The 13,484-nt window shown below is 36.4% G+C and overlaps 1 protein-coding gene across 1 annotated transcript in view; it reads left to right on the top strand.

Annotated features, from left to right (window-relative positions):
- FGD6 (FYVE, RhoGEF and PH domain containing 6) overlaps nucleotides 1-12,991 on the top strand; it is a 69,873-nt gene extending 56,882 nt beyond the window's left edge. Inside the window, exons 14-21 of the mRNA XM_070755851.1 lie at nucleotides 934-1,013; nucleotides 1,105-1,207; nucleotides 2,102-2,245; nucleotides 2,352-2,454; nucleotides 3,332-3,459; nucleotides 8,736-8,864; nucleotides 10,530-10,678; nucleotides 12,747-12,991. Of these exons, the coding sequence (XP_070611952.1) occupies nucleotides 934-1,013; nucleotides 1,105-1,207; nucleotides 2,102-2,245; nucleotides 2,352-2,454; nucleotides 3,332-3,459; nucleotides 8,736-8,864; nucleotides 10,530-10,678; nucleotides 12,747-12,783 (873 nt within the window). The 3' untranslated portion in view covers nucleotides 12,784-12,991. The remainder of the gene's footprint in view (nucleotides 1-933; nucleotides 1,014-1,104; nucleotides 1,208-2,101; nucleotides 2,246-2,351; nucleotides 2,455-3,331; nucleotides 3,460-8,735; nucleotides 8,865-10,529; nucleotides 10,679-12,746) is intronic.
- Nucleotides 12,992-13,484: the final 493 nt, after the last annotated feature.

Below are 13,484 nucleotides of genomic sequence, written 5' to 3'. Positions count from 1 at the left end.
GCCAGATGCCATGTTCTTAATGTTGAGTTTCAAGCCAACCTTTGCACTTTCCTCCTTCATCAAGAGGTTTTTTAGTACCTCTTCACTTTCTGCCATTAGAGTGGTATCATCTGCATATCCGAGGTTGTTGATATTTCTCCTGGTAATCTTAATTCCAATTTTTGATTCAACTACCCCTGCCTTTCTCATGATGTGCTCTGCATATAACTTAAATAGGCAGGGCAACAGTATACATCCTTGCTGGACTCCTTTCCCAATTTTGAACCAAATAGTGGTTCAATGTCCAGTTCTCACTGTGGCTTCTTAACCTGCATATAGCTTTCTCAAGAGACAAATAAAATGCTCTGGTACTCCCATCTCTTTAAGAATTTGTTGTAATTCACACAATCAAAGGCTTTAGCATAGTTAACAAAGTAGAAGTAGATATTTTTCTGGATCTCCCTAGCTCCCTAGCTTTCTCCATGATCCAGCATATGTTGGCAATTTGATCTCTATTTCCTCTGCCTCTTTGAAATCCAGCCTGTATTTGTGGTACTTCTCAATCCACATACTGCTTGCCTAGCTTGTACAATTTTAAGCATAGCTTTAGTAGCATGTGAAATGAGTATAATGGTGCAATAGTTTGAACATTCTTTGGCATTGCCTTTTTTTTGGAATTGGAATGTAAACTGATCTTTTCCAATCCTATGGCCACTGTTGAGTTTTCCAAATTTGCTGGCAAATCTTGTTGAGTTTTCCAAATTTGCTGGCAAATCTTGCCAGCAGACACAATCAGAACAGTGGCACAAATTAATTAGTGAACCATAGCATGACTAGTCCTGCTATGCAAACCAATTTTGTGGCTGGGGTAGTATGTCATTCTCTTATTTGTTTGATCTTTCAAAATGACAAGTCATAGAACATTTCTCTTTTTATATTATACTACCTTGACAGGTTAAGAAGCCAACCCATGAAGCTTATCAAAATGAATTGAACATAGAAAGTGTAGAACGATCCTTTATCCTCTCAGCAAAGTAAGTGTTCCCCTCCTCCACAAAAAGCCTCATGAAGTCAAAGGAAAGAAGTTGCTTTATGTTAACTAGTGTGTGTATTTAATCCCAACAGTTCTGCTACAGAGAGAGATGAATGGTTAGAAACCATCTCTCACTCAATTGAAGACTACACCAAAAAAAGAATCACTTTTAACCATACTAAAAGCCTGGAAGAGGTAGGCTTTCTTTCTAGAAGGTATACATTTTTATGTGAAATTATAAATGGTCAAACCATGTCATGCCCAACACTCAAGAGACCTTATAATTCTTTCTGTAAGTTGGGAGCCAAGAGAAGGCTGAGTAATCTATTGTTGGATGGGTATATTTTAACTTGCATTTCCTGTACTGGACAGGGAAATGGTCTATATAGCCTAAACATCTATCTATCTATCTATCGAGTTTTCGGAGAGGGGCGGCATACAAATCCAAATAATAAATAAATAAAATCTATCTTTCTTTCTTTCTTTCTTTCTTTCTTTCTTTCTTTCTTCCTTCCTTTCTTCCTTTCTTCCTTTCTTCCTTCCTTTCTTCCTTTCTTCCTTCCTTCCTTTCTTCCTTCCTTCCTTTCTTCCTTCCTTCCTTCCTTCCTTCATTCATTCATTCATTCGATTTTTATGCCGCCCTTCTTCTTAGACTCAGGGCGGCTTACAACATGTTAGCAATAGCAGGCTGGCTTTTTAACAGAGCCAGCCTATTGCCCCCACAATCTGGGTCCTCATTTTACCCACCTCAGAAGGATGGAAGGCTGAGTCAATCTTGAGCCGGTGATGAGATTTGAACCGCTGACCTTCAGATCTACAGTCAGCTTCAGTGGCCTGCAGTACAGCATTCTACCTGCTGCGCCACCCCGGCTTTGCCCAACTCTCTGAGATATGAGACCTTCTTTACCTTGCTATAGCTGTTTATCCTTCAAATATAAATTTAATTTCACCTTCTAAAATACATTGAAATCTAAGAAGTTGTGCCGATATTGATAATGAGCCTGTAATATGTATTTTCCTATGTAAGAAATAGGGGGGAAATCCTGTAAATATATTTTTCTGCATACAATGTTTTTCACTCTTCCTTAGGTAGACCAAGAAAAAGAAGAAGAAAGACCTGTAGGATCCAAAGCTCCAATCTGGATTCCTGATACCAGGGCTACTATGTGTATGATTTGTACCAGTGAATTCACTCTGACATGGAGAAGGCACCACTGCAGAGCTTGTGGGAAGGTTGTAAAAAATTAATATTGCTAGCTTTTAAAAAGGAATAAATAAATGGAGACAAATGCATTTGAAAAAAGATCTATGTGCATATCTTACCTGTTTCTTTTTTCAGATTATCTGCCAAGCTTGTTCATCAAATAAACATGGATTAGACTACATGAAAAATCACCCTGCAAGAGTGTGTGATCATTGCTTTAAAGAACTGCAGAAACAGGGTAAAATTTAATGTTTGCTGTTTTTCACTTTTGCTCATATATTTACTCTAGATATTTTTCAGTGATTAGAATTTTTAGGATTCCAATAGTAATCTTTTATTTAAAATGGTACTTCATGAATTGAATACAAAAAAAATCTTAAATATAAAATCTATGCATTATTCAGCAACATTTTTAGTTTATGCAGTGGTGGGCTACGAGCCGGAACGCTAAATTGTACTCGCCACTGCAGCTCGTAAGTGCTTGCGGGGCCAGCGCGATTTTGCTTCTGCACCTGTGGAGGTAGCAAAATCGCACTTGGAGTCACAGGTGCGCCCGTGTTTCAGCAAGGTTTTTTTGCTTCCACACATGCTGAACCATGGGTGCACCTGTGGCTCCATGTGCAATTTTGCTACCTCCACAGGTGCAGAAGCAAAATCGCGCTGGTCCCGCAAGCACCCACAAGCCGCGGCGGCGAGCGCAATTTAGCGTTCCGGCTCATAGCCCACCGCTGAGTTTATGGTATTGTAGTTCTTCAAGCATTAAAATATATCTCTTGATTAAACCTATCTTGTTTACTCTTTTAAATTATTTGCAGTCAGCCATTTTGATTTATAATACCTGCTACTGTCTGAGATAAAATTGTTACCTGCAAGTCTTTGATCACCAATATTCTACCTATGATCAGAAAGTAATGAGAAAGCAAAACATTCAGAATAGCTGTACAACTGTTTGAACACTAAGACATTTTTAAAAGCTACAAGCTGTTTTTGAATTATTGTATACAAATATAATCCGAGATGGATGTATAGCTTATAAAGTTAATAAATTATAAACTAAAAACTTACCCCTTAGTACTCTGAATCAGAATTAATTGTAACTGTTACCTCGATTTCAGATAATATGCACATTTCTAAAAATGGATCTCCACTAAATCACCGATCGCCAACTAATGCTTTGTCTACTGTATTGCACAGTATTCCATCTGGCAGGAAACAGAAAAAAATTCCAGCTGCACTGAAGGAAGTATGTCAGATCTTCTTAACACTGTTTTTTTTTGTATTTACTTATAAAGACCGGTTGCTTAATTAGAGACCAAATGTACTAATATCTAACTGTTGCTCTTTTCTTTTAAAAAATATATATATTTTATTAGTTTATTAAAAAGAATGGGAAGGGGGGATGGGAGTACAAAAAGAGAAGTAGGAGGGGGATGGGGTAAACAATATTTTTATACAGTAGCTTATATAGTTGTATATACATTCCAAATATTTGTCTATAGGTAATTATTTTATATTCAATATTCTTATTTGGATAATCTTATGACGGTAGTGTTTAGTAGTCCAGGGATGACGTGGAAAGGGAAGGTAGTTTGGAAGTGGGGTGGAAAAGAAAAGAAAGAGAAAAAGAAAGAAAGAGAAAGAAAGAAAAGAAATAAGGAGAGAGGGGGAGTAGTAGGTACTACTCCCCCTAACTGTTGCTCTTTTCAAAGACAGTAGCTGTAGAATAACAGTGCTTATTTTTATTCTGTTCTTTCTGCTTTCTGATACCCCCCCCCCAATATTCTTTTGGGGACTGCAGGCAATATTACCTGCCTTATTCTCAGCTAGTGAAAGTGGAATAATGACTAGATCTATACCTTGAAAAACCATTATTTGTCTTAATTTGAAGCCACAATGGTAGACAGACAGCTTTGAAGTGGCAGCCTTAAAGATTTTATACAATGCGCTAAAAGTTTTATACACTGCACTAAACATTTTGTACCTGGTGTTTGTTACAAAACAGAGAACCATAGTTGGGAAACATTAGACTCAGTTGAAATGTGCTCCAAATGTATGTAAGCTTTAGAGCACTTTTGTTCCCCTCTAATTCAGAGCTCTACCAAAAGAATGAAACCAATTTGTCAATTTTTCATAATTCTTCTGTCTTTGTCTCTTTCCTAGAGTTGAGAGGGAGTGGTAATAGTGGTAGTTTATTGATTTATTAGATTTTTGATTTACTAGTCTTATGACCTTACAAATAAAATAAAATATAGTGCATAGTCCAATTTTGCAATAAGCTAGGAAAAAATAAAGTTATAAAGTATATGTGTGTTAATAAAGAGATAGTAATCAAATAAATAAATCTCCCTTACAGAATACAGTGGTTCATAAAACCATTCCCTTAGTTATAAATGTAGCAGTTCTATGTACATTTGAGCCAAGAAGGAAATATGACAATTTGTGATTAGGATCCAAATGGGCTGTTCTTTTAAAAAGAGATGATACATATTTAACTGGGGCATATAATTGAGAGTTAAACAAAATATGAGATATATTTTCAATGGCATGCTCTCTAAAGGCAAGTTGAGGAAATGCCCATATTTAACCATGGAGACCAATAACTCAAATCTTGCTCTAGAATAGGTCCTTCTTAAAGATTGTGTCAGATTCAATGACAGATATTTCTCAGGTTATTTCCCCCCCCTGTTAGCCAACATGTTATTGTTATCCAATTCTGGGATCAATTTTTTAAATTCCATGTTGATTTGAGTGCTAAAATCCTGGACTATCTCTTTAAACATTTCCACTGTCTAGAAGGTCATTAAGAATAGATGCTAGGTAGAAAAGCCATGTTGTGAAATAACTTTGGGAAGTTGGTTGACCCAGGAATTGGGCTGGGCTATACTTACCTGTTCTGTTAGGCATATTTTGAAATTTCTGTCAGGGTTCATTGAATGGATCTTCTGCCAATATATGAATATTGTATTTATTAAGTGACTGTGCAAGGAATGCGTACCAAACCACAGGAGAAGATGTGTTCTTATCAGTTCCCACAGGTCTGAATTTGTTCAAGTGGGGTAGCTTTATTAAGCCCCACAATTCTGGGCATAAGTCAGCATTGGATTACTTTTACCTTGAATACTTTCAGCATAAAGATCAAGATACCCAAGTAGTTGTAGTTAAAATTTGTATAATATTTTAATATTTAACTCTGCCCTTGCTGAGTTTCTTTTAAAATGACTTAACCATGACCCAGTTCTGGTAAAAACCATCCCTGCATAGATAAAAGAATTGCATTTGTTCAATAGGCTACCCATATATTCTCCATAGTGGTGCAGGTAGCATCCAGGAATGGAGTGGGTTAAACCTCGTCTATCAACTAATTGGACTAAATCTGCAAGTTGTGATGACATGCCTCCTCTGCTTGCTTCCCCAGCTTTTAGACTCAGTCTTAGCTTGGACAAGATGTGTTTTAAGTTACTCAATTCCTTTCTAACCAAAAGAGAATTTAAAAATTGATTGCCGATGGCTCCGTCTTGGCTGGTCGAGTCGCTCACAATATTCCAGCGTGAAGGGCTTTCTGCCCAAACCCACTGAGGGCCTTGTTGAGGTTCTGGGAGTAGAAAATCTTCTACAGGTGCCTTGTTAGATTTTAGCAATCAAATCATAAATTTTATTTCTGATACACTGGAGGTCAGGGAAGAAGGTTTTCAAAGGCTACAGTATCAGTGATTTGTTTGGGAGACCATGGTTAGAATTAGAAAGAAGATTTGCAAACCCCCCAAAATCTTCCCAAATTGAGGTTGGAATATCAAATTGCAATTGACCTGATATAGCATTCAATAAACTTCAATAAATATATATAGCATTCCAGAAGAAAATTCTCCCTTTTGTTGACATTTCCAGATCTCACCATATTTTAACTCTGCAGGAAACTTTAAAATTTTTTTTTAACTATTTCTTGTGGTCATGCTAAGCTTTAGCATTTTAACATGGGGTTCTTTTGGTAGGATGTCCAAGGCCTGGCACATTGCTGCCTTCAATAGCTTTTTGCTACATAAACAGAATCAAACCAGTTTGAACTTATTTGCTGACAGTTTCTAATAGAAAATGTGACTATTAAATTTTTTCTCAATGAATGACACAGATCTGCAAGTTGGGTCAGGATTTTATCTGAATCTTGGGTAGAAGATAAAATGAAGTTTCTCCAAGGCTGGGCCTGCTCTGAGTTCAGAGAGCTAGATAATGCCTTGATGTCAACCTTGATCCAATTAAGCTTTCTGTTCTGCTTCACTTCAAGATGAACTAAGAACCTGTTATCATTGGGCTTGAATAAGCTAGTATCAGATCTGCCTTACAGATGGATGATGATTGGTTGATGATCACTTTTGGGCTGGGAGCTGAGAGTGAGGAGCTGGCCCAAGGTGCTTTGTGCCTCATGGTGTCTCAGTTTCTAGCCTGATGCCATTAATCGCTCCACCAGTCTGGCTCTCTCTGAGTATTTACTGAACACAAATTATTTATATAGTTTAAGTATATTTATATTCTAGCCCTGTTGTCAGAAACCTTTTAACATCTGCTGTTGCTTTTGCTTTTATCTTGGGAAGAATGTTATGTTATGTGTAATATAAAATACCACTTAGAGAATGTTGAGATTTGAGTTTTGCCTGTGTTCAACTTTTCTTTGGGATTCTTAATATGAGTTTTCATTAAAACATACCTCTATAGAAAAATAAATGCTAGTATTCTTTTTAGTTTTAATAGGAATTGTATGTATTCTGTGCTCAAGCTGAATTGCGTTTAACAATAGCATCAAAATAATTAATTATAATGTGATTCATTTGTAGATACTTAAAATGTTCATACTGGCTATGGAGATGAAAGATTATAGCTCAACACTTCCAGAAAGCATCAATAACCATTATATGCAGCCTATATATGTAGAATTAAAAATAAACATGTTGTTCAAAAAAGGATCTTAAAAACAACAAATTGCTCACAGGGCATTCTCAGATGCAAAAGGAATGTCCTTCCTTTTTATTATATATTTTAATGAATATATTTTTAGGAATGATAGCAAAATGCACATTCCTTTTTACCCAGGATAAGTCCCATTGTGTAAATAGGTTTGATCCTAGATGAATATAGAAGCACAGCATCAGATTAAACTATAAAGAAGAAAAATATTGTCCTACTTGTGAGGAAAAATAGTAATGAGAGGAAGACTAACCAGAAAGTGGAGTATAGTAAATTAAGTAACACAATACCTGGTATGTTTAGAGAGGCTAGCTTTCTGAAGTTCTCAGACAACTGTTGTTCAGTTTAATTCCTCTGGGTTTCTTACTGAGTTTCTGATTCAGAGAGAAGAGAATAGACAGAGTAGAAGCTAAAATGTGTATCTGATTGATCTATTTCAGGGATGTTAAACTCAATTTCATTGATGGCTGCGTCAGAGTTGTGTTTTACCTTGTGGTCAGTGTGGCAGGGTGGGTGTGACGAGCTCGGGGTCACTTGTATCAGAGGTGCCTGTAGTGGCCCAAGCACTTTTACCAGCAAAAATGGGCTCCTGAGCTCCGTTTTGGCTATGACGGCTTCCTGCAACCCTTTGCCAGCAAAAACAGAGGTTGAGAGTATCACCCATGGCCCTTTTGAGCTCTGTTTTTGGCTGTGATAGCCTCCTGCAACCCTCTGCCAGAGACATGGCGCCCTCCCAAAGTCCGTTTTCGCTGGCAGAGGCACTGCAAGTCAGTCCTTTGCTGTTTTCAGGGCGGCCTCACAGGCCAGATCTAAGCACCCCATGGTCTGGATCTATCCCACAGGCCTTGAGCTTGACCCTCCTGATCTATTTAATCAGATTTTAATATGAGACCTACTGGTAAATTGTTTTTATTCGTTCATTCATTCTAAAGCCCTTGGGAATATAATATGAAATAAGAGTCCAAGAAACTCTTTAAGACTTTTCATAGCTTTATCATAGTATATTTGAATCAAACATTATTTTCCATGTTGCATTTATAAAATATTTTGTTTGTTTTAAAAAGTTTTCTAGTTCAACATTTTCAGCTTGGCGGACCAGCAGTCGGAGGGGGGAAGGGCATGGTTCCATGTGAGCTGCAGGCGTGAGCTCTCCACTCATGCATATGAAGCTTTGCGCATTAGCCCTGCCACTCATACAAATGCAGCTTTATGTGTGAAGGGGTCGCAGCCCACTAGTGGCCTGGGGGTTGGAGACCCCTTCTCTACTTGACTGAAGGAGGACTAATTAGCAAGGGAGAAAGACTGGTCCTTAGGTTTTTTGGAAATGCTGAAAGTGTCATAGAGCATAAAAGTTGCTGAAAAGTCAGTTTACTGACAGAACTTGAGCATATGTACAGTAAAATAACATAAATGTAGCACATAAATGTAGCAAGCAGTTAATGCTTAAGTGGAACTGTTTGTTTTAAGCAGGATTATAATGAAGATAATGATCAGTACACCAGGGAGAGAAGCAGTTATATTACACTCTCTTGTAATTAAACTACATACTTGTGTTCATTACAGGTATCCGCTAATACAGAAGATTCTTCAATAAGTGGCTACTTGTACAGATCAAAGGGCACTAAGAAACCATGGAAACATTTGTGGTTTGTGATAAAAAATAAAGTGCTATACACATATGCTGCTAGTGAGGTAAGAAATGAAAAACTGAGAAAACACTTCATACTGTATTGTTCTGTCGAGCCCTCTGGTAGAATCCTCCCAAAAATGCACAGATACAATTTCAGACACACACACGTTTGCAAAGAGCACTTGTCTCCAAACAAACTGGTAATTTGTACAAGTCCCTTATCAGTTCTGTGATACTTAGCTTGCAGCTGTGAGGCAATTCACAGTCCTTCTTTTTTCACAAAGTGAAACACACTTTGCCCTGGTTTAGTTTCAAAGCGGGGAAAACTCAGCACACAAAAGGTCCAAGTCAATAAAGCAGTCACGAAACACAAAGATCAGATAATCCTCCACAATGGCCAAACCCACAGGCTGCTATTTATAGCAGCCTCACTAATTACCACAGCCCCACCCAACCACAGGTGGCCTCATTTTCTTTGATAATAATCTCTCAGTTGTTGTTGCCTATGCATTGCTCTCCGCATGTGTGGCTGTATCATTAACTCTTGTTCTGAATCCAAGGAGGAGCTAGATAATTGATCTCCTTCTGAGCTGTCTGCCCCACTCTCCTCCTCCCTGTCACTCATCTCTTCTTGGTCAGAGGAGCCTTCATCAGCAGATTCCACCTGGGGCAAAACAGGCCTGCAGCATGTGGATGTCTCCCCCAAATCCACAGTCCTTGGGGCAGGAGCTGGGCCAGAGCTAACCACAACACTGTATAGGCACAATATTGGAATTGCACTTCTATGCATTCCGTTTACAGAGAGTTCTTGACTTATGATCACAATTGACACCAGAATCCTCAGTCGTTGAGCGAAGAGGTCATTAAACGAGGTCACATGACTGTTTCTCTCAATGACCACAATCAGCACTCCTGGTTGTGATTTTAAGTGATCATGTTGTCAAGCTATCATTTCTGGGTGAACCTTTTTCATTCAGAAACCAGAGAGTCCTCTCAGCAGTGACAGTAGCTTGGGTCATTCCCTGTTGGTTTTCTGGGAAAGCTAGTAGGCAAGATGGCAAATGGTGAACATATGAATGGAGAACACTAGGTAACCTGTGATACCTGTAAATGCAAACATATTGCAGATCATAATTGACTGCAGTGCCATACCTTTAGACATGGCTCATAAGTCCTTTCAATCAGCACTGACATAATTTTGATTTGCCATTAAATAAAAGGCACCTGAACCAAATGTATTATCTTTAAACAAATCACTGGAAAAAATAATCTAATATGTAAAACAATTTGCACAAAATAATGAACAGTATACAGTTGGAATTCACTATTCTCACACATAGCAACAGCCAGCAGTTCTGACAGATTTCAAGGGAACTGGGTGACTTCATGAAGCCTAAATAGACAACTAGTCTTGATGAGTGATTACATTCTAAGTTAATGATAGTGTAGCATATATATCAGACTAACTACAATAGTGGAAAAGAGTTATCACCCTTCTATTTATGCTTATAAGTTTGGGAGGAAGTGTAGGCTATGTATTGAGCCATTAGCTAAATAATTGAAGGATCGGAACCAAAATAATTCATGTTTGCTCACAACTCGGAGATTTAGAATCAAACTCAGTATTTGGTATTGGCCTAGAATTGCAAGAAACATTCATGTATGACATTTTTACAGTTTCAAAAATGAAAAGTCATGTCTAATTCTGGGTTTCTTTTTAATATTAGGATGTTGCTGCTTTAGAGAGCCAACCTTTACTGGGTTTTACAGTTGCTGAAGTTAAAGATGAACACTTAGAATCTAAAGTTTTCCATTTATTGCACAAAAATACTTTATTTTATATATTCAGATCAGATGATTCTCAGTCAGCACAGAGGTAAGTGGCCAGTTATTTTGTTTTTGTTTGTATGTATGTATGTATGTATGTATGTATGTATGTATGTATGTTTATATGTATGTATGTATGTATGTATGTATGTATGTATGCATGTACAGGATATGTATCTATGTCTGTGATCCTATTGATTATTCCAATTGTATAGAAATTATTTTGCCAACATATAGATATGTTTTTAATATTCTCAGTGAAGTACCTAAAAACTAGAGTAAATGCAGCTTGTTTCATTAGATTTTAGCAGGGGAAAAAGCAGGCATTTGCTACTAAATGCAAAAATACAGGGGGAAAAACATTCTTTTTTCAAAAACCAATTCCAAAGAGTAAGGTTCTGTTTAACACAGTTTCCCTGAAAATAATGGGGACATGTATTATTTACAGGGAAACACAGTAATTGGATTCAAACCTGTTGTCTTAACGATTTTTCATTTATGCAAGTTTTCTTATTTATTAGTTTATAAAATTTATAGGCCTCTCATCTTATCTCACAGTAACTAACTAACATCTGCTAGTGTGGCTTTGATTGTAATTACCATATTTTTCAGAGTATAAGACACACTTTAGTTTTGGGGGAGGAAAATAGGGGGAAATTTCTGCCTACCAGTTATTCATCTGGCTAGTGTCCTTAGTCTGGTAAGCTTCAGCACATTATTTTATACCCTTTAAAAAAACCTTATTCGGAGAGAGTAACAATGAAAGAGCTTGCAAGTCAGCAGGACCTGAGAACATTGTTAGCACCTGGTTAGGGCTGGAAAGAAATATATTTGGAGCAAGTAGAGCAATTGAAAAAAAGCCTGTAAAGACTTAGGGCTTGGAAAACATTCTTCGCAGACAGCAACAATGAAAGATCTTCCAAGCTGGTAAAGGCTGAGAACATTGTTAGGACCTCATTAGGGCTGGAAAGAAAACCTTTGAAAAAAAGCTACATTCAGAGTATAAGATGCACCCAAATTTTCAGCCTCTTTTCAGGAAGAAAAAGGTGTGTTTTATACTCTGAAAAATACGGTAAATAAGGATAAAGTCAATTACTTAAATATTCCAATTTGGTGAAAGTTCTAATTATATATATATTCTAAAAATTATACTTGATGTAGTAAAACAGCTTTAAGTTTAGAAATCTTATATTCCCAGAAGTTGTCTGGGTGTACATATCTTAGCTCCCTTTCCTGACTTAGTATTATTAGTAGTAGTAATTACTGCTCTCACCTCTCTTTAAAAGAAATCCCTCTATCTAGCATCTTTCTCCAACCCTTGCACATGAGAAAATATGGTACCCATTGCCTATATGTGCCTTACTGACAAATAAAATGACAAATGGAAATAAATGTTGTAACATTAAGTTGTAATATCTGCTGGCCTTCTGTATTGAGCTAGCTGAATAGAAAAAAAAACAATCTTCCCTTGGAGAGAGAGAACAGTAGAATATAAATGGAATCAAAACTTTTATTTAAAAAAATGAAAATAATTTCTTATATTTTTAAATAGACACATAAAATATTCAGTAGCAGAGAAGATAAAAATACTGTATAGAGCAACTAACATTACAGATAACATTTTTCCATAGAGAAATGTATAGAACATGAAATAAAGAACCTACTGTAATTATCAGAAACAAGAAAGCATTAACTAGTAAATACAGCAAAGAAATTAAACACAAATTCCTATTTCCCTATAGAATAGCTAACCCTCAGAACAGATTACTCCCTTTTTTCATACAGTACTTATTCTTAGCAAATGCTTTTTTCCTGCAAATTATAGTTTAAATCTAAAGGGTTATTTTAAATCCCACTTGTTTCCAGCCTTTTGCCTAGCAAAATCTGAGTGATTTTTTTTAAAAAAAGATTTCTAATGAGCAGGAGGGAAAAATTTGAAAAAAACCTGCTTGTTTCATTTTTGAAAAAACTATTTACTTCTCTTTACAACAGAAAGAAATGCCTCAACTAGCAGCTTGCCATCTCAATGAAGAGGCTGGTGGGCAGATTAATGAGACTGTATATGGTGATGCGGTTGTGGTTTTGTTATTAAAATAATGTTTTCTCTTTTTCTATAGGTGGATAGAAGCTTTTCAAGAAGCCACAATATTGTAGCACATTCTGGGTTTAAAGACAATGTCAGATAACTAAATGATATTACAGTTCTGTATGTTAGAGTCAATGAATTGGCCTGGGCAAAGCCTTTTTTTAAAAAGAGTGGTCTGAACCTAGTGTCTGGTTCAGCATAATGTTTTTTAAAGAAATGTGAATACTTGTTGTCATACAAAATATGTTATTTATTAAACTCTGCCACTGTTTTACATTTGGTAATGGTCAGAATCATTTATAAAATTCAAACTGAATTTGAAAGTTTCTTTTACAGACATTATAAACCATAGTATCATTCAATGGAAAAGTGCAACAAAATACTGTACTTCTCTGGTCAATTTTCCATTTGTTATTTAATTTCATATCCGCAAAATGCAAGACGTTTCAATAAGTTTTTAAGATTTCCTTTTTAAATCTTTGGTAAATCAACTGAACTCTACTGTGCATTCTACCAAACATATAGAAACTATTTTATATTTGAAACAACTGTGTTTAAGTTTATCAACTGGCCTACATGAGGCAATGTAGAAGTCATTTTATAATGATTAATTGTACATTAATGTCTTACAATGTTATTTATCTTTTTAATATTCCATAATATTAATCACTCGCTGATCACTCTCTGGTGCTACATATGAAAGATTTTGTGTGGGACTTTTTCCCACTAATGCCTGAGCTAGACTATTTCCCAGAAAATTAATGAAACA

Source organism: Erythrolamprus reginae, chromosome 6 (assembly GCF_031021105.1).
Source record: "Erythrolamprus reginae isolate rEryReg1 chromosome 6, rEryReg1.hap1, whole genome shotgun sequence".
In the NCBI taxonomy this organism is placed as follows: domain Eukaryota; kingdom Metazoa; phylum Chordata; class Lepidosauria; order Squamata; family Dipsadidae; genus Erythrolamprus; species Erythrolamprus reginae.
The sequence above is the reverse complement of the archived record's forward strand: the minus strand, read 5'-3'. Positions and strand labels throughout refer to the sequence as shown.